Below are 20880 nucleotides of genomic sequence, written 5' to 3'. Positions count from 1 at the left end.
CAGTAAAGCATCCTGAGACCATTCATGTGTGGAGTTGCTTCTCAGCCAAGGGAGTGGGGGCTCACTCACAATTTTGCCTAAGAGCACAGCCATGAATGAAGAATGGTACCAACACATCCTCAGAGAGCAACTTCTCCCAACCATTCAGGAACAGTTTGGTGAAGGAACAATGCCTTTTCCAGCATGATGGGGCACCTTACCATAGGGCAAAAGTGATAACTAAGTGGCTCGGGGAACAAAACATCGATATTTTGGGTCCACGGCCAGGAATCTCCCCAGACCTTAATCCCATTGAGAACTTGTGGTCAATCCTCAAGAGGTGGGTGGACAAACAAAAACCCACAAATTCTGACAAACTCCAAGCATTGATTATGCAAGAATGGGCTGCCATCAGTCAGAATGTGGCCCAGAAGTTAATTGACAGCATGCCAGGGCAGATTGCAGAGGTCTTGAAAAAGATGGGTCAATACTGCAAATACTGACTCTTTGCATCAACTTCATGTAATTGTCAATAAAAGCCTTTGACACTTATGAAATGCTTATAATTATACTTCAGTATTCCATATTAACATCTGACAAAAATATCTAAAGACACTGAAGCAGCAAACTTTGTGGAAATTAATATGTGTCATTCTCAAAACTTTTGGCCACGACTGTACACATTCCAGGGTTTTTCTATATATATTTTTTTTTTACTAATTTAGAAAAATAGTGAAGACATCAAAACTATGAAATAACTCATATGGAATCATGTAGTAACCAAAAAAAGTGTTAAACAAATCAAAATATATATTTTTTCAAAGTAGCCACATTTTTCCTTGACAGCTCTTGGCATTCTCTCAACCAGCTTCATGGGGTAATCTGGGATGAATTTCAATTAATAGGTGTGCCTAAGTTATTTTGTGGAATTTATTTCCTTCTTAATGCCTTTGAGCCGATCAGTTGTGTTGTGACAAGGTAGGCGTGGTATACAGAAGATAGCCCTATTTGGTAAAAGACCAAGTCCATATTATGGCAAGAACAGCTCAAATAAGCAAAGGGAAATGACAGTCCATTACTTCAAGACATGAAGGTCAGTCAATCCGGAACATTTCAGGTGCAGTCGCAAAAACCATCAAGCTCTATGATGAAATTCTCTCATGAAAACCGCCACAGGAAAGGAAAACCTCAAACATTGCAGCCCAAATAAATACTTCACAGAATTCAAGTAACAGACACACCTAAACATCAACTGTTCATAAGAATCCGGCCTTCATGATCGAATTGCTGCAAAGAAACCGTTACTAAAAGACACCAACAGAAAGAAGAGAATTGCTTGGGACAAGAAACACAAGCAATGAACATTAGAACGGTGGAAATCTGTCCTTTGATCTGATGAGTGTCTCTGTGGTTCCCACCGTGAAGCATGGAGGAGGTGGTGTGATGGTGCTTTGCTGGTGACACTGTCTGTGATTTATTTAGAATTCAAGGCACACAACCAGCATGGTTACCACAGCATTCTGCAGCGATACACCATTCCATCTGGTTTGGGCTTAGTGGGACTATCATTTGTTTTTAACAGGACAATGACACAACACACACCTCCAGGTTGTGTAAGGGCTATTTGACCAAGGAGAGTGATGGAGTGCTGCATCAGATGACCTGGCCTCCACAATCACCCGACCTCAACCAAATTGAGATGGTTTGGGATGAGTTGGACTGCAGAGTGAAGAAAAAGCAGCCAACAAGTGCTCAGCATATGTGGGTACTCCTTCAAGAACGCTGGGAAAGCATTCCAGGTGAAGCTGGTTGAGAGAATGCCAAGAGTGTGTAAAGCTGTCATCAACGCAAAGGGTGGCTACTTTGAAGAATCTCAAATATAAAATATTTTTTGGTTACTACATGATTCCATGTGTTATTTCATGTCTTCACTATTATTCTACATGACTCATTCAGGACTATCTGTAATCAAGGTAGCATCCACATTAATGTACAGTGGTTGCTCAACAAAAAATGTAGAGATTATGCAGCAGGATTTAGAGGTAATTTGTGTTTTAGTACGGTACCCTGTGTCACTGCTTCATTGCTCCAGACCACCACAAGGGGGAGTTAGATCACTGATTATGCTTTTGGGTTCCAAGGCCTAATGTGTCTCTACCTGACAATGAACGGGGGATATAAACCAAATAGAAACTGATAATTATGCACGACTTCAAATTGGAATTTCGATGAACTGAATGATGAGGAAGAAGAAGGTGATTGAATTTAGAACAATAGTGTAAGAATTGCTATTCCTCTGTCCTGCACACACATTATTTCATGAATTCATGAATTAAATCACTTTAGCTGACATGTTGCAGTTCATCTGATGAAGATGCACATGGGCCTATTTATATGAATTCGGAGGGCAGAAATGATTAAATATCAAAGCATTAGACCTTCTCACTAAAGGCGTTAGTCACACAAAAGATTCCAGATTGCCTTTTCCGAGCGCTCATCATCTTCAACCATCAGGGAGTCGATGCCTTGAATAGTCTTGCTGGAAATGGAATACCACTGTAGATGCTGTGTTTTTGGTTAATTGCCAGGCGGCATTGGTGGAGAGTCAGGCGGAGAGCGACCTGTTTAAATGATATGAGGAAAAAACATTCAATTTTATTTGGAATGGCTAGCCAGACAAAATTAAAAAGGTACTATTGTCTCACCCCATGTTCAAGAATGGCCTTTATCCCTTTATTCAGATTACAACCGCTCACTTTTGGTTATTTGAAAACAAAATAATCTCAAAAATAGTTATTTTTTAAACAAGGACTTGAAAATGAGATCATGAACTCTGCAAACTACGTTTCCAGTCAGAGAATGAGAACGGTAAATTACTAATGAATCCATCCACCCATTATGGGCTATAAGCAGGACAAAAGACTCTTGCCAAGGAGGGTAGGGGGAGAATTGTATCATTACGGAGATATGTTTTCAGTTGATGCCAAACAAGTTCGATTGGGTTTAAATCAGGAGACCTACATGAAGAGATGAAAAATATAGTTTTAAATATACTGTCGATTTTCCCGCGTGCCGCAGCGGTCTAAGGCACTGCATCTCGGTGCAAGAGGCATCACTACAGTCCCTGGTTCGAATGCAGGCTGTATCACATCCGGACGCGATTGGGAGTCCCACAGGGCAGCGCACAATTGGCCCAGTGTCATTTGGGTTTTGCCGGGGTAGGCTGTCATTGTAAATAAGAATTTGTTCTGAACTGACCTGCCTAGTTAAATAAAGGTTAAATAATATATATATATATAAAAACTCAGCAAAAAATAAGTCCCCTTTTCAGGATCCTGTCTTTCAAAGATAATTTGTAAAAAGCCAAATAACTTCACAGATCTTCATTGTAAAGGGTTTAAACACTGGTTCCCATCCTTGTTCAATGAACCATAAACAATTAATGACCATGCACCTGTGGAACGGTCGTTAAGACACTAACAGCTTACAGACAGTAGGCAATTAAGGTCACAGTTATGAAAACCTAGGACACTAAAGAGGCCTTTCTACTGACTCTGAAAAACACCAAAAGAAAGATGCCCAGGGTCCCTGCTCATCTGTGTGAACGTGCCTTAGGCATGCGGCAAGGAGGCATGAGGACTGCAGATGTGGCCAGGGCAATAAATTGCAATGTACTGTGAGACACCTAAGACAGCGCTACAGGGAGACAACAACATTGTCTATGGGCACAAACAACGTCGCTACAACAACGTCGCCTATGGGCACAAACCCACCGTCGCTGGACCAGACAGGACTGGCAAAAAGTGCTCTTCACTGACGAGTTGCGGTTTTGTTTCACCAGGGGTGATGGTCGGATTAGCGTTTATCGTCGAAGGAATGAGCGTTACATCGAGGCCTGTGCTCTGGAGCGGGGTCTATTTGTAGGTGGAGGGTCCGTCACGGTCTGGGGTGGTTTGTCACAACATCATCGGACTGAGCTTGTTGTCATTGCAGGCAATCTCAATGCTGTGCGTTACAGGGAAGACATCCTCCTCCCTGATGTGGTATCCTTCCTGCAGGCTCATCCTGAAATGAGCCTCCAGCATGACAAGGGAACACATAACTGTAGAAAATGGTTGCAGGTCAGAGGGACATCTATCAAGTGCAGATTGGAGGGCCATCAAGCAAAACAGACCAATGAAGCACGGGTAAACGGCGGGAGTATCTATGACTCTCTGAGGACTGGGTAGGGTAGGGGGCCCACGCCCTCCGCTTCTCCCTTCCCTCGGCAAGGGTTCTGGGCCAGGAGGGTGGCTTTGGCTCTCGCCCGAGCTCGGATTCCCACATCTCCATGTCGCCTGGGTCACCCCCTTTCCCCATTAGGCACGGCCGCATGGAGTACCCCCTTTCCCCATAAGGCACAGCCGCATGGCGCACCCTCAATATCAGGGTTCACATGGGCCTATTTATATACAGTGGGGAGAACAAGTATTTGATACACTGCCGATTTTGCAGGTTGTCCCACTTACAAAGCATGTTGAGGTCTGTAATTTTTATCATAGGTACACTTCAACTGTGTGAGACGGAATCTAAAACAAAAATCCAGAAAATCACATTGTATGATTTTTAAGTAATCAATTTGCATTTTATTGCATGACATAAGTATTTGATCACCTACCAACCAGTAAGAATTCCAGCTCTCACAGACCTATTAGTTTTTCTTTAAGAAGCCCTCCTGTTCTCCACTCATTACCTGTATTAACTGTACCTGTTTGAACTCGTTACCTGTATAAAAGGCACCTGTCCACACGCTCAATCAAACAGACGCCAACCTTTCCACAATGGCCAAGACCAGAGAGCTGTGTAAGGACATCAGGGATAGAATTGTAGACCTACACAAGGCTGGGATGGGCTACAGGACAATAGGCAAGCAGTTTGGTGACAACTGTTGGCGCAATTATTAGAAAATGGAAGAAGTTCAAGATGACGGTCAATCTACCTTGGTCTGGGGCTCCATGCAAGATCTCAACTCGTGGGGCATCAATGATCATTAGGAAGGTGAGGGATCAGCCCAGAACTACACGGCAGGACCTGGTCAATGACCTGAAGAGAGCTGGGACCACAGTCTCAAATAAAACCATTAGTAACACAGTACGCCGTCATGGATTAAAATCCTGCAGCGCACGCAAGGTCCCCCTGCTCAAGCCAGCACATGTCCAGGCCCGTCTGAAGTTTGCCAATGACCATCTGGATGATCCAGAGCAGGAATGGGAGAAGGTCATGTGGTCTGATGAGACAAAAATAGAGCTTTTTGGTCTAAACTCCACTCTCCGTGTTTGGAGGAAGAAGAAGGATGATTACAACCCCAAGAACACCATCCCAACCATGAAGCATGGAGGTGGAAACATCATTCTTGGGGGATTCTTTTCTGCAAAGGGGACAGGACGACTGCACCGTATTGAGGGGAGGATGGATGGAGCCATGTATCGTGAGATCTTGGCCAAAACCTCCTTCCCTCAGTAAGAGCATTGAGGATGGGTCGTGGCTGGGTCTTCCAGCATGTCAACGACCTGAAACACACAGCCAGGTTAACTAAGGAGTGGCTCCGTAAGAAGCAACTCAAGGTCCTGGAGTGGACTAGCCAGTCTCCAGACCTGAACCCAATAGAAAATCTTTGGAGGGAGCTGAAAGTCCGTATTGCCCAGCGACAGCCCCGAAACCTGAAGGATCTGGAGAAGGTCTGTATGGCGGAGTGGGCCAAAATCCCTGCTGCAGTGTGTGCAAACCTGGTTAAGAACTACAGGAAACGTATGATCTCTGTAATTGCCAAATATTAAGTTCTGCTTTTCTGATGTATCAAAAACTTATGTCATGCAATAAAATGCAAATGAATTACTTAAAAATCATACAATGTGATTTTCTGGATTTTTGTTTTAGATTCCATCTCTCACAGTTGAAGTGTACCTATGATAAAAATGACAGACCTCTACATGCTTTGTAAGTAGGAAAACCTGCAAAATCAGCAGTGTATCAAATACTTGTTCTCCCCACTGTAGGTTATGGAGGATTCATGGTGTAGGCTGAGTTCGTGCAGATAACCAAGAATTCTACGCCGTTTGGAATGAGACTGATGTGAGGTAAAGAAGAATTCATTAATACTAATTGATCAGATATTAAAATATCTGAAGAGTTATATTCGGAAAATTATAACTTTGTAATATGAAGATTTTCCGTGGTGCCCCGACATCCTAGTTAATTACATTTACATGATTAGTTTAACCTTTTGCGTGTAGGGGGCAGTATTTTCGCTTTGGCTAAAAAACGTACCCATTTGAAACTGCCTATTTCTCAGCCCCATAAACTAGAATATGCATATTATTGTCAGATTAGGATAGAGATCACTAAAGTTTCCAAAACTGTAAAAATATTGTCTGTGAGTATAACATAACTGATATTGCAGGCGAAAACCTGAGGAAAATCCAATCAGGAAGTATCTCTTATTTTGAAACCTCTCTGTTCCTATGCATGCCTATCCTCCACTTAAAGGGATATCAACCAGATTCCTTTTTCTATGGCTTCCCTAAGGTGTCAACAGTCTTTAGACATAGTTTCAGGCTTTTATTTTGAAAGATCACATTGCGTAAGTGGATAGGTGGGGGCTCTCAGAGTGAGTTTTGCGCTACAGAGTAAAGCGGCCATTGTTCCTCCCGGTGTTATTGAAAAACCTACACACCCGGTTGATATATTATCGAATATATATTTTAAAAACAGCCTGAGGGTTGATTATAAAAAACGTTTGACATGTTTCTGTGGACATTATGGATATTATTTGGAACTTTCGTCTGCGTTGTCGTGACCTCTCTTTCCTGTGGATTTCTGAACATAACGCGACAAACGGAGGTATTTTGGGTATAAAAATAATCTTTATGGAACAAAAGGAACATTTGTTGTGTAACCGGGAGTCTCGTGAGTGAAAACATCCGAAGATCAAAGGTAAACGATTATTTTGATTGCTTTTCGTGACCTAGCTACTTAATGCTTAGTGTACATAATGTTATGTTATGCTATGGGTAAACTTACAAACGCTTGGATTGCTTTCGCTGTAAAGCAAAGTTTCTAAATCTGAGACGACAGGTGTATTAACAAAAGGCTAAACTGTGTTTTGCAATACTGCACTTGTGATTTCATGAATATGAATATTTTTTAGTAATATTATTTGACTGTGGCGCTATGCTGTTCAGCGGTTGCTGACGAAAATGATCCCGCTAACGGGATGGGTGCGCCAAGAAGTTAATCACGTAATAATAATTACAAAGAATTGATTTGATAAAATAACAGTCTTCACCTTTAATGATGACAAAGACACGACAGTGGCCTTATCATTAAAACCATTTTTATCTGGGATATTTTTCTCCTAGTCGCAAAAGTGTTCCCAAAATAAAACTCCTTGTTGCACAGCTAAATACTTTGTTTCATATGCGACCAAATTGGTTGCACTTTAGAGCCCTGGGTGAGAGTAATTGACAGGAAAAACAGCTCACCCCTTCAGAAATAAAAGTGCTGAATCTGGGAAGCATCTGGTAGAGCCCGGGGTCTGTGGCGATACTCTGTAGGGCCTCCTGAAGGAGAGAAGAGACACATACTGGGTCAGAGACATGACATGATGCGAAAATAAGAAAACCACACACGCACACACACTGCCGTTCAAAAGTTTGGGTTAGAGTGTCTAGTTTGAGAAACAGACGCTTCACAAGTCCTCAACTGGCAGCTTGATTAAATAGTACCCGCAAAACACCCGTCTCAACGTCAACAGTGAAGAGGCGACTCCGGGATGCTGGCCATCTAGGCAGAGTTCCTCTGTCGGAGTTCTTTTGCCCATCTTAATCTTTTCTTTTTATTGGCCAGTCTGAGATAAGACTTTCTCTTTGCAACTCTGCCTAGAAGAGGAGTAGTACGCAGCGTTGTACGAGATCTTCAGTTTCTTGGCAATTTCTCGCATGGAATAGCCTTCATTTCTCAGAACAAGAATAGACTGACGAGTTTCAGAAGAAAGTTCTTTGTTTCTGGCCATTTTGAGCACGTAATCGAACCCACAAATGCTGATGCTCCAGATACTCAACTAGTCTAAAACCGGACAGTTTTATTGCTTCTTTAATCAGCAAAACTGATTTAAAATTATAAACTTGGATTAGCTAACACAATGTGCCATTGGAACACAGGAGTGATGGTTGCTGATAATGGGCCTCTGTACGCCTATGTAGATATTCCATAAAAAATTGTCATTTCCAGCTACAATAGTCATTTACAACATTAACAATGTCTACACTGTATTTATGATCAATTTGATGTTATTTCAAAAACAAGGACATTTCTAAGTGACCCCAAACGTTTGAACGGTAGTGTACATAACAGGTAACTGCTAAAATAAATGAAACACTAGTGCAAATGAGGGACACAGAGTACAAAACATTAGGAACACCTTCCTAATACTGAGATGCACCCCCTTTTGCCCTCAGAACAGCCTCAATTCATCGGGGCATGGACTACATGGTGTTGAAAGCATTACACAGGGATGCTGGCCTATTTTGACTCCAACGCTTCTCACAGTTGTGTTAAGTTGACTGGATGTCCTTTGGGTGGTGGACTATTCTTGATACACACAGGAAACTGTTGACCATGAAAAACCCAGCAGCATTGCAGTTTGACACTCAAACCGGTGTACCTGGCACCTACTACCATACCCCATTCAAAGGCACGTGAATCTTGCCCATTCACCCTCTGAATGGCACACATATACAATCCATGTCTCAATTCTCTCAAGGTTTAAAAATAATTATTTAACCTCTCTCCTCCCCTTCATCCACACTGATTGAAATGGATTTAACAGGTGACATCAATAACGTATCACAGCTTTCACCTGGTCAGTCTGTCATGGAATGTCCCTAATGTGTTGTACACTCAGTGTATATTAAAAGTAGGTGATTCCACACAGGTGTGGTTAAGAAATTAACATGCTATCATGCTTAGGGACATACAAATGCCCAGTTGGCCATTATTTAGGCTACCATGGCTAGAAGAGAACGCAGTGACTTTGAAAGAGTTGTCTCAAAGGAGCATAAAGGGTGTGTGTGTGTGTCTCAATCACATATGGGAGATTCTGGAATGGGGCCTGAGGCAGCGTATTTCACCACCATAAACAAAACCTTTAATCTTTATTTAACTAGGCAGGTCAGGTAAGAACAAATTCTTATTTACAAGGCCTACCGGGGAGCAGTGGGTTAACTGCCTTGTTCAGGGGCAGCACAACAGATTTTTACCTTGTTTGCTCGGGGATTCGGTTACTGGCCCAACGCTCTAACCACTAGGCTACCTGCCGCCTCGATAGAAGTGGCACAAATAATAGCGCACCCTGCTCAAAAATCCACTTATTCCTCTGTTATAATCAGAAATCTTTTTTTTTTTAAATACAACCTATTATCATTATGAGTTCAGTTTTATATAAGCTACCCAGGAAACGGTTAAAGTTAGCTCATATGTAGCCTCAGAAACAAAGTTCATGAGATGAGTAATTTGCTAAATCGTAGGATATATTAGCAATTTCTGAGACTCTCTTAGAAAGCACCTTTGATGATACAGCAGTAGGAATACAAGGATAAAAAAAGTTTTTTATTTTTTTTATTTTTACATCTTAAAAAAAAGAGCTCTGTCAGAGTGACCATTGGGTTCTTGGTCACCACCCTGCTCAGTCTGGCCGGGCGGCCAGTTCTAGGAAGAGTCTTGGTGGTTCCAAACCTCTTCCATTTAAGAATGATGGAGGCCAGGACTCTTCCGTTGAAGATTTTAAAAATGCACAGTAAATTCGGAAAGTATTCAGACCTCTTCACTTTTCCCACATTTTGATACGTTACATCCTTAATCTAAAATGGATTCAATTGCTTGTTTTTTCCCCTCAACATCCTATACAAAATACCCCATAATTACAAGGCAAAACGTGGTTTTTAGAACATTTAGCAAATGTATTTAAAAAAAAAAGGATATATCACATTTACTTAATTATTCAGACCCTTTACTCAGTACTTTGTTGAAGCACCTTTGACAGCGATTACAGCCTCAAGTCTTCTTGGGTATGATGCTACAAGCTTGGCACACCCTTTACTCCTGCATTGTTATTGTTGTGTGCTTAGGGTCATTGTCCTGTTGGAAGGTGAACCTTTAGCCCCAGTCTGAGTTCCTGAGTACTCTAGAGCCGGTTTTCATTAAGGATCTCTCTGCACTTTGCTCCGTTCATCTTTGCCTCAATCCTGACTAGTCTCCCAGTCCCTGCCTGCTGAAAAACATATCCACCTTAGGGATGGTGCTAGATTTCCTCCATGCCAAAGAGTTCAATAATGCTTTCATCAGACCAGAGAATCTACTTTCTCATGTCTGAGTCTTTAGGTGCCTTTTGGCAAACTCCAAGCAGGCTGTCATGTGCCTTTTGCAGAGGAGTGGCTTCCATCTGGCTACTCTACTATAAAAGGCCTGATTGGTGGAGTGCTGCAAAGATGGTTGTCCTTCTGAAATGTTCTCCCATGTCCACAGAGGAACCCTAGAGCTCTGTCAGAGTGACCATCAGATTCTTGGTCACATCCCAGACCAAGGACCTTCTCCCCTGATTACTCAGTTTGGCCTGCGGCCAGCTCTAGGAGGAGTCTTGGTGGTTCGAAACTTCTTCCATTTAAGAATCATGGAAGACACTTTGCTCTTGGGGACCTTCAATGCTGCAGAATTTTTTGGGGAGCCTTCCCTAGATCTGTGCTGAGACACAATCCTGTCTCTGAGCTCTACAGACAATTCCTTCCATCTCATGGCTTGGTTTTTGCTCTGACATACACTGTTAACTGTGGGACCTTATATAGTGTTGGGTTCTGAGAATATGAAATATACTTACTCATGTCACTGATGGAGTGCTGAGGTTTAGAGGGTCTACACCAGAAGTTAAGTGTTAAAGGAGGAATGTATATAGTGTGTGCAACTAAGCTTGGAATGTGTTGAGTTTAGGGAAGCGATTACATGTGGCAGGCATTGATAAGGGGAGAGAGCCATGAATTAGTGATGGAGGTGGGTTGATGTCAGGTCAGGTCACCTTAAGGGAGAAATAAAAGTTTATGGCCCATATCACTAGTGTCCTGCCTAGCAGTAAAGATACAATGTCTGTACAGATGTGTAGGAGGAGACTCAGCCTATGAGGAAGGGTTAAATATCAGTTCTTGTGTGAAAATGTTTTTGTCTAATGCAGCTGTATTGATCATCTGGGAAGAATAAACTTGGTTATGCTTTCATAATGTCCGTAGAGTTTTTACTCTGGGAATTAGAACATAACAATAGATAGGTGTGTGCCTTTCCAAATCATATCCAATCAATTACATTTTGCCAAGGTGGTCTCCAACCAAGTTGTAGAAACATCTCAAAGACAATCAACGGAAACAGGACGCACCGGAGCTCAACTTCCGGGCTCATAGCAGAGGGTCTGAATACTTATGTAAATAAAGTATTTGTTTTGAATTTTTTATCAAATTTGCAAATATTTCTAAAAACCTGTTTTAATTTTGTCATTATGGGGTATTGTCTGTAAATTGATGACATGTTTTAATTCAATCCATTTTAGAATAAGGCTGTAACGTAACAAAATGTGGAAAAGGTGAAGGAGTCCGAATACTTTCCGAATGCACCGTATGTTGGTCTGATGTGTATAAGGAGGAGAATCCAGATGCAGCACTTGAAAAATTTGTAAAATTATTCTTGACAATTGTTAAAAAACACGCACCTGTTAGAGCCACCTGGTTCGATGATGAATTTAACATTTTTATGAAAAATAGAATTTATGCTAAAAAAAAAAAGTCAGGCTGCTCACCTGATTGGTTGAAATCCTGTAAATTTTGAATCGGAGACTAAAGTAATTATATGACCAAAACAAAACAAATTATAAAAACAATGGGAAAATACTTTGGAGCACCTTAAATGATATTATGGGCAGAAAACCAAATTAATCTCCATTGAAGTTAATGGGTCATTTATAACAAAACCTTTGGATTTAGCCAATCATTTCAATGCATATTTCACCATTAAAGTGGACAAACTGACAAGTGAAATGACAACACTGTAACGTTCTTTGTTTCACAGAAACATAGCTCACTCGGGATGCATTATCAGAGTCGGTACAGCCACCTGGTTTCTTCACGCATCGCGCCGACAGAAACAAACATCTCTCTTGTAAGAAGAAGGGCGGGGGTGTATGCCTTATGATTAACGAGATGTGGTGTGATCATAACAACTTACAGGAACTCAAGGCCTTTTATTCACCTGACCTAGAATCCCTTACAATCAAATGCCGATCACATTATCTACCAAGAGAATTCTCTTTGATTATAATCACAGTCGTGTATATCCACCCCAAGCAGACACATCGACGGCCCTGAAAGTACTTCATGTAAACTGGAAACCACATATCCTGAGGCTGCATTTATTGTAGCTGGGGATTTTAACAAGGCTAATCTGAAAACAAGGCTCCCTAAATTTGATCAGCATATAGAATGCGTGACACGGGCTGGCAAAACCCTGGATCATTGTTATTCTAACTTCTGCGACGCATACATTTTGTTGCTCCTAGCCTATAGACAGAAACTAAAACAGGAAACGCCCGTACTCAGGTCTGTTCAATGCTGGTCCGCCCAATCGGATTCCACGCTTCAAGATTGCTTCGATCACGTGGACTGGGATATGTTCCGCATAGCGTCGGACAATAACATTGATGAATACGCTGATTCGGTGAGCGAGTTTATTAGCAAGTGCATCGATGATGTTGGACCCACAGCGACTGTTAAAACCTTCCCCAACCAGAAACCGTGGATTGATGGCAGCATTCGTGCAAAACTGAAAGCGCGTACCACTGCTTTTAATCAGGGCAAGGCGACCGGAAACATGACCGAATACAAACAGTATAGCTATTTCCTGCGCAAGGCAATCAAACAAGCTAAGCGTCAGTATAGGGACAAAGTGGAGTTGTAATTCAACAGCTCAGACACGAGAGGTATGTGGCAGGGTCTACAGTCAATCACGGACCACAAAAAGAAAACCAGCACTGTCACGGACCACAATGTCGTTCTCCCAGACAAACTAAACAAATTCTTTGCTCGCTTTGAGGACGATACAGTGCCACCGACACGGCCCGCTACCAAAACCTGCGAGCTCTCCTTCACTGCAGCGAACGTGAGTAAAACATTTAAACGTGATTAACCCTCACAAGGCTGCCGGCCCAGACGGCATCCCTAGCCGCGTCCTCAGAGCATGTGCAGACCAGCTGGCTGGTGTGTTTACGGACATATTCAATCAATCCTTATCCCAGTCTGCTGTTCCCACATGCTTCAAGAGGGCCACCATTGTTCCTCTTCCCAAGAAAGCTAAGGTAACTGAGCTAAATGACTTTCGCCCCATAGCACTCACTTCCATGAAGTGCTTTGAGAGACAAGTCAATGACCATATCACCTCCACCCTACCTGACACCCTAGACCCACTCCAATTAGCTTACCGCCCCAATAGGTTCACAGACGCAATCGCAATCACACTGCCCTAACCCATCTGGACAAGAGGAATACCTATGTGAGAATGCTGTTCATCAACTACAGCTCAGCATTTAACACCATAGTACCCTCCAAACTCCTCATCAAGCTCGAGACCCTGGGTCTCGACCCCGCTCTGTGCAACTGGGTCCTGGACTTCCTGACGGGCCGCCCCCAGGTGGTGAGGGTAGGTAACAACATGTCCACCCAGCTGATCCTCAACACTGGGGCCCCACAAGGGTATGTTCTCAGCCCTCTCCTGTACTCCCTGTTCACCCATGATTGGTTGGCCATGCACGCCTCCAACTCAATCATCAAGTTTGCAGACGACACAGCAGTGGTAGGAATTAGAGGTCGACCAATTATGATTTTTCAACGCTGATACCGATTATTGGATGACCAAAAAAGCCGATACCGATTAATCGGCCGATTTGACGTATGTAATTGCAAACAAAGGTTTCTATACCAAATATTAAGTTCTGTTTTTCTGATGTATCAAATACTTATGTCATGCAATAAAATGCAAATTAATTGGTTAAAAATCATACAATGTGATTTTCTGGATTTTTGTTTTAGATTCCGTCTCTCACAGTTGAAGTGTACCTATGCTTTGGGGCTGTTTTTCTGCAAAGGGACCAGGACGACTGATCCGTGTAAAGGAAAGAATGAATGGGGCCATGTATCGTGAGATTTTGAGTGAAAACCTCCTTCCATCAGCAAGGGCATTGAAGATGAAACGTGGCTGGGTCTTTCAGCATGACAATGATGCCAAACACACCGCCCGGGCAACATAGAAGTGGCATCGTAAGAAGCATTTCAAGGTCCTGGAGTGGCCTAGCCAGTCTCCAGATCTCAACCCCATAGAAAATCTTTGGAGGGAGTTGAAAGTCCGTGTTGCCTAACAACAGCCCCAAAACATCACTGCTCTAGAGGAGATCTGCATGGAGGAATGGGCCAAAATACCAGCAACAGTGTGTGAAAACCTTGTGAAGACTTACAGAAAACGTTTGACCTCTGTCATTGCCAACAAAGTATTGAGATAAACTTTTGTTATTGACCAAATACTTATTTTCCACCATAATTTGCAAATAAATTCATTAAAAAAATCATACAATGTGATTTTCTAGATTTTATTTTCTCATTTTGTCTGTCATAGTTGAAGTGTACCTATGATGAAAATTACAGGCCTCATCTTTTTAAGTGGAGAACTTGCACAATTGGTGGCTGACTAAATACTTTTTTGCCCCACTGTATTTGTATTGTTTTTCACAGTCTTTTGCTCATCTTTTCAAGTGTGCCAATCATTTTGGAGGAGACACAACCACACAACTCTTTCTTACATGCATGCGCACATACACACACACAAATGCACACTTGATAAACAGTTGACTCACAGCTCTCTTGGCCTCACAGGACCCGACGCAGGCCTCCGTGATCTCCTTGTAGTAGAGCTGCTGTTCCACTGAGAGCTCGTGAGTACTGCGGGGCTTCATCCTCATCAGACCATCTTTCTTTCCTGGGAATGGGGGGCAGAAAAACACACAGGGAAAGAGAGAGAGATGCAAACAAATGTTTATTAAATAGGAATTGCTTTTCCTTAAATGGGGCTATCTGCAGCTGCTACATCAATTGTTGGACTTATCATTAATTTATATGTACCTATTTATTCTTGAAGAATATAACTTATAAATGCATGGCAGTGTTGTCGTGGAAATATTCGGTCAATCATATTTCACAAATACCGGAGCCTGTGAAGTCAAATAGACTTTTTATTACTTCATAACAAAAGCAGAGCTGGTTCATGAATACAAGTGCCTTCCAGTCTTGGCACAGACTAATTATACATTTGTCCTCCTTACGTCACACTCATAGTAACTCCTCTTAACGGCTCATCCCCTCTGGCATTTAGCCACCGTTATCATATTGCCTTCATATTAGGGCATGGAACCCGTAGAGCCACAGAAATAGACACACATAGACTCGCCTTAAGCCAGGTTCATGCATGTAGGACCATAGACCTTGGCACTCTACGGGAATAACCATACATGTCATCCTGCTAACTCCTCTGAAAGAGACACCATTGTTCTGGAAAAGACCCGATGTGTAACCATAGCAACAGTACATAGTAGGCCATAACACAGTTACAGGAATAACCAGTCGTGTCTACACCCCAGACAGGTGCATGTCCAATGGTGTCCAATGACCTAGAGCACATATAGAGTGCACTAGTTTTTCTGGCTCCTTCTGAAATAAATAATTGCCACATATGTACTGAAAAATTCACAATAGTGTCCACAAAGTGGCAACAGCAACTAGCAACAGCAACTTAAAAGACACCCACCATGAGCGCACACTAAATACGCCCAGGAAGAGGCAAACAAAAGAAAAACCTACACCAGGAAGCAAACCAAAAAGGTGGAACAAAATGAAATCAGGGAAATCAGTTAAAGGATTGTTGGTCTAGAAATCAAAATAGGGAGAGCCAACTCAAATCAAATCAAATGTATTTATATAGCCCTTCGTACATCAGCTGATATCTCAAAGTGCTGTACAGAAACCCAGCCTAAAACCCCAAACAGCAAGCAATGCAGGTGTAGAAGCACGGTGGCTAGGAAAAACTCTCTAGAAAGGCCAAAACCTAGGAAGAAACCTAGAGAGGAACCAGGCTATGTGGGGTGGCCAGTCCTCTTCTGGCTGTGCCGGGTGGAGATTATAACAGAACATGGCCAAGATGTTCAAATGTTCATAAATGATCAGCATGTTCGAATAATAAGAAGGCAGAACAGTTGAAACTGGAGCAGCAGCACGGCCAGGTGGACTGGGGACAGCAAGGAGTCATCATGTCAGGTAATCCTGGGGCATGGTCCTAGGGCTCAGGTCCTCCGAGAGAGAGAAGGAGAGAATTAGAGAACGCACACTTAGATTCACACAGGACACCGAATAGGACAGGAGAAGTACTCCAGATATAACAAACTGACCCTAGCCCCCCGACATATAAACTACTGCAGCATAAATACTGGAGGCTGAGACAGGAGGGGTCAGGAGACACTGTGGCCCCATCCGAGGACACCCCCGGACAGGGCCAAACAGGAAGGATATAACCCCACCCACTTTGCCAAAGCACAGCCCCCACACCACTAGAGGGATATCTTCAACCACCAACTTACCATCCTGAGACAGGGCCGAGTATAGCCCACAAAGATCTCCGCCATGGCACAACCCAAGGGGGGCGCCAACCCAGACAGGATGACCACATCAGTGAATCAACCCACTCAGGTGACGCACCCCTTCCAGGGACGGCATGAGAGAGCCCCAGTAAGCCAGTGACTCAGCCCCTGTAATAGGGTTAGAGGCAGAGAATCCCAGTGGCAAGAGGGGAACCGGCCAGGCAGAGACAGCAAGGGCGGTTCGTTGCTCCAGAGCCTTTCCGTTCACCTTCCCACTCCTGGGCCAGACTACACTCAATCATATGACCCACTGAAGAGATGAGTCTTCAGTAAAGACTTAAAGGTTGAGACAGAGTTTGCGTCTCTGACATGGGTAGGCAGACCGTTCCATAAAAATGGAGCTCTATAGGAGAAAGCCCTGCCTCCAGCTGTTTGCTTAGAAATTCTAGGGACAATTAGGAGGCCTGTGTCTTGTGACCGTAGCGTACGTGTAGGTATGTACGGCAGGACCAAATCAGAGAGATAGGTAGGAGCAAGCCCATGTAATGCTTTGTAGGTTAGCAGTAAAACCTTGAAATCAGCCCTTGCTTTGACAGGAAGCCAGTGTAGAGAGGCTAGCACTGGAGTAATATGATCAAAGTTTTTGGTTCTAGTCAGGATTCTAGCAGCTGTATTTAGCACTAACTGAAGTTTATTTAGTGCTTTATCCGGGTAGCCGGAAAGTAGAGCATTGCAGTAGTCTAACCTAGAAGTGACAAAAGCATGGATTAATTTTTCTGCATCATTTTTGGACAGAAAGTTTCTGATTTTTGCAATGTTACGTAGATGGAAAAAAGCTGTCCTTGAAATGGTCTTGATATGTTCTTCAAAAGAGAGATCAGGGTCCAGAGTAATGCCGAGGTCCTTCACAGTTTTATTTGAGACGACTGTACAACCATTAAGATTAATTGTCAGATTCAACAGAAGATCTCTTTGTTTCTTGGGACCTAGAACAAGCATCTCTGTTTTGTCCGAGTTTAAAAGTAGAAAGTTTGCAGCCATCCACTTCCTTATGTCTGAAACACATGCTTCTAGCAAGGGCAATTTTGGGGCTTCACCATGTTTCATTGAAATGTACAGCTGTGTGTCATCTGCATAGCAGTGAATGTTAACATTATGTTTTCAAATAACATCCCCAAGAGGTAAAATATATAGTGAAAACAATAGTGGTCCTAAAACGGAACCTTGAGGAACAGTTGATTTGTCAGAGGACAAACCATTCACAGAGACAAACTGATATCTTTCCGACAGATAAGATCTAAACCAGGCCAGAACTTGTCCGTGTAGACCAATTTGGGTTTCCAATCTCTCCAAAAGAATGTGGTGATCGATGGTATCAAAAGCAGCACTAAGGTCTAGGAGCACGAGGACAGATGCAGAGCCTCGGTCCGATGCCATTAAAATGTCATTTACCACCTTCACAAGTGTCGTCTCAGTGCTATGATGGGGTCTAAAACCAGACTGAAGCATTTCGTATACATTGTTTGTCTTCAGGAAGGCAGTAAGTTGCTGCGCAACAGCCTTTTCTAAAATTTTCCGTTTCCGTTCCAATTTTCTGGAAGCTTGCTTCAGAGCTCGGGTATTTTCTGTGTACCAGGGAGCTAGTTTCTTATGAGAAATGTTTTTAGTTTTTAGGGGTGCAACTGCATCTAGGGTATTGCGCAAGGTTAAATTGAGTTCCTCAGTTAGGTGGTTAACTGATTTTTGTCCTCTGGCATCCTTGGGTAGACAGAGGAAATCTGGAAGGACATCAAGGAATCTTTGTGTAGTCTGTGAATTTATAGCACGACTTTTGATGTTCCTTGGTTGGGGTCTGAGCAGATTATTTGTTGCAATTGCAAACGTAATAAAATGGTGGTCCGATAGTCCAGGATTATGAGGAAAAACATTAAGATCCACAACATTTATTCCATGGGACAAAACTAGGTCCAGCGTATGACTGTGACAGTGAGTGGGTCCAGAGACATGTTGGACAAAACCCACTGAGTCGATGATGGCTCCGAAAGCCTTTTGGAGTGGGTCTGTGGACTTTTCCATGTGAATATTAAAGTCACCAAAGATTAGAATATTATCTGCTATGACTACAAGGTCCGATAGGAATTCAGGGAACTCAGTGAGGAATGCTGTATATGGCCCAGGAGGCCTGTAAACAGTAGCTATAAAAGGTGATTGAGTAGGCTGCATAGATTTCATGACTAGAAGCTCAAAAGACGAAAACGTCTTTTGTTTTGTAAATTGAAATTTGCTATAGTAAATGTTAGCAACACCTCCGCCTTTGCGGGATGCACGGGGGTTTTGGTCACTAGTGTAGCCAGGAGGTGAGGCCTCATTTAACACAGTAAATTCATCAGGCTTAAGCCATGTTTCAGTCAGGCCAATCACATCAAGATTATGATCAGTGATTAGTTCATTGACTATAATTGCCTTTGAAGTAAGGGATCTAACATTAAGTAGCCCTATTTTGAGATGTGAGGTATCATGATCTCTTTCAATACTGACAGGAATGGAGGTGGTCTTTATCCTAGTGAGATTGCTAAGGCGAACACTACCATGTTTAGTTTTGCCCAACCCAGGTCGAGGCACAGACACAGTCTCAATGGTGATAGCTGAGCTGACTACACTGACTATGCTAGTGGCAGACTCCGCTATGCTGGCAGGCTGGCTAACAGCCTGCTGCCTGGCCTGCACCCTATTTCATTGTGGAGCTAGAGGAGTTAGAGCCCTGTCTATGTTGGTAGATAAGATGAGAGCACCCCTCCAGCTAGGATGGAGTCCGTCACTCCTCAGCAGGTCAGGCTTGGTCCTGTTTGTGGGTGAGTCCCAGAAAGAGGGCCAATTATCTACAAATTCTATCTTTTGGGAGGGGCAGAAAACAGTTTTCAACCAGCGATTGAGTTGAGACTCTGCTGTAGAGCTCATCACTCCCCCTAACTGGGAGGGGGCCAGAGACAATTACTCGATGCCGACACATCTTTCTAGCTGATTTACACGCAGAAGCTATGTTGCGCTTGGTGTTCTCTGACTGTTTCATCCTAACATCGTTGGTGCCGACGTGGATAACAATATCTCTATACTCTCTACACTCGCCAGTTTTAGCTTTAGCCAGCACCATCTTCAGATTAGCCTTAACGTCGGTAGCCCTGCCCCCTGGTAAACAGTGTATGATCGCTGGATGATTCGTTTTAAGTCTAATACTGCGGGTAATGGAGTCGCCAATGACTAGAGTTTTCAATTTGTCAGAGCTAATGGTGGGAAGCTTCGGCGTCTCAGACCCCGTAACGGGAGGAGTAGAGACCAGAAAAGACTCGGCCTCTGACTCCGACTCGCTGCTTAATTAATTAATGGGGAAAACCGGTTGAAAGTTTCTGTCGGCTGAATGAGCGACACCGGTTGAGCGTTCCTACAGCATTTCCTTCCAGAAACCGTGAGAAAGTTGTCCGGCTGCGGAGACTGTGCCAGGGGATTTATACTACTATCTGTACTTACTGGTGGCACAGACGCTGTTTCATCCTGTCCTACACTGAAATTACCCTTGCCTAACGATTGCGTCTGAAGCTGGGCTTGCAGCACAGCGACTGCAATTAGAAGGCATCACGTTAATGTTACTACTTAGCTTCGGCTGTTGGAGGTCCTGACGAATCGTGTCCAGATAAAGCGTCCGGAGTGAAAAAGTTGAGGGAAAAAAATAAATAATAATAATATAAACGGTAATTAAAAAGTAAAAACCGTAAAGTTGTCAGGTAGCAAAATAGGTTGGCAACAAAACGCACAGCAACTCGAAAACAAGTCTGCAAGTTGTGACCGGAAATGACATTCTCAGAATGGCAAGAGTGAATCAATGGAAAGGATGAGTTTCCAACTAAAAGGTGTTAACCCTCTGCATCTATTAAAACCACTGGAGCACTTGGCCAGCCACTCTTAAATAGACCTGGGCCAGCACAGGTGAAACACCTTCCCACTAACGAGATGGCAACCAGCACATATATAACACATACTGACTATCGGTGCGCCCTATGTGCTAAAGCTAAAGTCCAATCTCAAAACAAATGGAAAAACCAAAGCCTGTAACAACCCAACATATAAGCTTGTTTTACGCCAAAGTAAATGTAAAAAATAAA

General features: G+C 43.0%; 1 protein-coding gene across 2 annotated transcripts in view; it reads right to left on the bottom strand.

The window, feature by feature from the left end:
* LOC112216749 (transcription initiation factor TFIID subunit 6-like) overlaps positions 1-20880 on the bottom strand; it is a 58793-nt gene that overhangs the window by 11331 nt on the left and 26582 nt on the right. For both annotated transcript variants that reach the window (XM_042300044.1, XM_042300045.1), the window contains 2 exons: positions 14951-15072; positions 7500-7577 (listed from right to left, as the gene is read on the bottom strand). In XM_042300044.1, the coding sequence (XP_042155978.1) occupies positions 7500-7577; positions 14951-15072 (200 nt within the window). The remainder of the gene's footprint in view (positions 1-7499; positions 7578-14950; positions 15073-20880) is intronic.

The sequence above is a fragment of the Oncorhynchus tshawytscha genome, linkage group LG17, assembly GCF_018296145.1.
Source record: "Oncorhynchus tshawytscha isolate Ot180627B linkage group LG17, Otsh_v2.0, whole genome shotgun sequence".
In the NCBI taxonomy this organism is placed as follows: domain Eukaryota; kingdom Metazoa; phylum Chordata; class Actinopteri; order Salmoniformes; family Salmonidae; genus Oncorhynchus; species Oncorhynchus tshawytscha.
Note: the sequence above shows the minus strand (reverse complement) of the source record. Positions and strands in the feature narration are given on the sequence as shown.